Genomic DNA, 2,924 nt, shown 5'->3' on the forward strand with positions numbered 1-2,924 from the left:
GCGTTGACCTTGGTTGGACTGTTCTGTGAGCGCGTCAAGTTGCGGACCAAGTGCGGAGCTGTCAGAGAGCTGTGCATGAACAGCTTCTGGAAGGTGACGAATGCGCCTACCACTCCAGGTTTCTCGTAGCCGGCCTTGATTGCGGTTCATGCGTCCAGGGCCAAGAACTTGTCATCGACGAGATGACGAAGGTTCTGCGCGACGTAGAGTTAGATGATGCCCAGCGCCTTGTCATTTTTCTCATCCCATGCAGCTTGAGCTGCAATTTCCGTAGCCGTGGGTGTACCTGTTGCAGCTATTGGTCTGGCAAGACCAGGGACTGGTACGGTCGCTGTGAAACCGTATCCCTGGACCAAGTACCAGACGCCCTGGTAACGCAGGAAGGCTCGGATTGCGTCGGACCACTTTTTATAGTTGGTTCCGTCGAATTGCGGAATGGTCTGGGTAGTGAGCTTGGTCGGGTCAGAAGAGGATGACATTGTTATCGTGTACAAAGAGGAGGCGAGTGTATGTGTAGAGTGTTTCACGTTCCTTTGAAGTTGACCCGACGTCGTAAAAGAATTCACTGAGATCGAGCTCGTATGATTCGGCTCGTGTCGCTCGAAGTGATTCCCAATCTTCTTCCAAGAATTTGAGGTTGTAGACTGGATTGATCGGTTTGTAGTATAGATCAACCTCGATGTTATCCTGTGTGAGATAACAGGCGTAGGGTTCCGAATATGTATTGGAGGTTGTTGGAAAGAAGATATAGATTATGTCGTCATCTGGGTTGACTAACTTAGCAGATGCTTCATATGTCGGTGGACCGTGCGTATCTTCTATGTAATTGAAGTATTGTGGGGTGAAGAGAACTTCGATGTATTTCTCGTAATCTGTCAATGATTCCCACGGTGTGTCATCTTCTTGGATATTCAGTTGCTGTCTGAATTCCGCGACGGTTTCCTGTTTTGTCTCTACAGTTTCAGGTACTGTATTTGTCTCCTGAGAGGTAGTGATTGTGAACGCTGTTGAGCGAACCACTTATCCCAGCTAAGCTGATTTAGCCGAGAGGTGGATAGAGTTGGGATTGGACGAAAGAACCAGTTAAACTACGACGCTTGTTGTCGCTTAGGAATAAACACACAGTAGTCAAGTTTCCAAGTAGAACTTTTTTGTGATTGTTACAATAGCATTTGTATACAAAGTATCTACTTGTTCTCGTAAAACCTAACCACGTCAAAATATCCGTTCACGTAAACTGCACTGAGCGCTTGTACAATCCGGGCTTTGTTCTTGCGTAGCCCTTTGAACAAGATATCCCCTATTTCTTTGCACCCTAATTCCCACTTGCGCCACTCCTCATATTTGACGATGTTACAGAAGTCCGCTAGGCAGTGCTTGATGCGCGTAAGCTGTTCGATGAGTCGGCGGAGATTGCGGACTTGGTCGGAGTTGAGATCGTCAAGCTCGAGAGTCTCGAAGACGTCGAGGTGTTTGAGCATGCCATCGAACTTTGGTGTGAAGATGCAGACAAGGTCGGTGGGAGTGTGCTTGTTGAAGTCGATGAGTATCGGCTTCGGGGCGATCGGTGTATGTGTCGCCGGTGGGATGGCAGCTAGACGCTGCTCAAATGTCGGCTTTGACGGACCAGCAAGGATCCATTCACGCGCCTGTTGAATTTCACGTGCAGCTAGACGCTGCTCAAAGTCAGCCTTGTTGATCGCGTAGCGCTCGCAGAACTGTTCGCGACGTAGGCGCCTGCCCTCGTGTGAGTTCAGAGGGAACGGAAGAGTGAGCGCTGGAGTCGGTGGGCGTAGTTCTTTGCCGCGGCGTTTACCGTACGGGATGGTCTCGACGGGGTCGTTGGCGTTGCCAGAGGCAGGCGCGTAGCCGGCGGAGTGCTTGTACTGCTGGAAAACGGAGTGAGAGAGACAAGCGGGCAAATCCTTTGGCACTAGATTAATGCAGGAATGAACGCGATGAGCGCTCCGTCTGCCACTAGCATGCAACGAGACTTACTCGTAAACTGCGTGGATAAACTTTGTTTAAACTGGGTGAAGGGGACCAAGGTTTCCCGAGGGGTCTTCTTCAGCAATGAGACTAGTAAAGTGGGGGTAGAGTGGCCGTGAGGCCGGGGCTCATAACCTGTGAAAGTGCGACTGAACTCTTGCTTTATTCTGTGCTACAGGGCCAGTATATATACATGTGAGTCGGGACCTCTGATACTGCTACAAGACCTATGGTACTGTAAGCGTAAGCATGTATACTAAGCATGAGTAATCAGATGTCGTATTACTACAAGATAATAGAGGGATCATGTGATGATATCCCCATTAGTCCGTATAGGGCAATGACGTAATTGCCCAGTTCTGACACACTTTTGTCTGCCAAACTGTACATACAGACTGCGCCAGTTCCAAATTCATTTTTTTTGTCCAATAGCAACCTTCATAGTTCATGCATTCATTTTATTGTTCAGTTTGGTGTAAGTTAGCAATAGGCTTTCATTTTCTTGATTATGCATCCCATTTGAATCGTTGAGTGCACGAAAGTGCGCAAAAGTGCGAGAAGGCACACGAAGATTAACACCTAGCCAAAATGAAACTGTGACAAAATGAATACATAGTTCATCAGATGCACATTTTCGTGCGCAAAAGTGCACGAAAGTGCACAAACGTGAGCTTTTGTGCACGATGGCGCACGTTAGTGACCAAACGCGTATCATCACGCACGAACATGCACAAAAGTGCATGAACACACACGCAAAATCCTAAATGCACATCGAAAACAAAACTTTGCAGCCAGTGCAAAGGTGAGAATTTATTTCTGTCCAATCACACCCTTGGTATTCCTCAGCTCATAATCTGATTCTGTCTTGACCCTCAAATCACCGTCTTCCCACAGACCCTTTCATCCTGAGAACGTGGGCCATTAAAGAGACACTC

At 48.0% G+C, this 2,924-nt stretch overlaps 1 protein-coding gene across 1 annotated transcript; it reads right to left on the minus strand.

Moving 5' to 3' along the window:
* Positions 1 to 209: 209 nt before the first annotated feature.
* Positions 210 to 2,405, minus strand: PHACADRAFT_202096 (uncharacterized protein; the record flags this gene model as incomplete). Its single annotated transcript, XM_007402351.1, has 4 exons — positions 210 to 440; positions 493 to 981; positions 1,212 to 1,889; positions 2,382 to 2,405. 4 exons carry the CDS (start codon positions 2,403 to 2,405, stop codon positions 210 to 212), a joined length of 1,422 nt encoding a protein of 473 aa, XP_007402413.1.
* Positions 2,406 to 2,924: the final 519 nt, after the last annotated feature.

Source organism: Phanerochaete carnosa (genome assembly GCF_000300595.1).
Source record: "Phanerochaete carnosa HHB-10118-sp unplaced genomic scaffold PHACAscaffold_116, whole genome shotgun sequence".
In the NCBI taxonomy this organism is placed as follows: domain Eukaryota; kingdom Fungi; phylum Basidiomycota; class Agaricomycetes; order Polyporales; family Phanerochaetaceae; genus Phanerochaete; species Phanerochaete carnosa.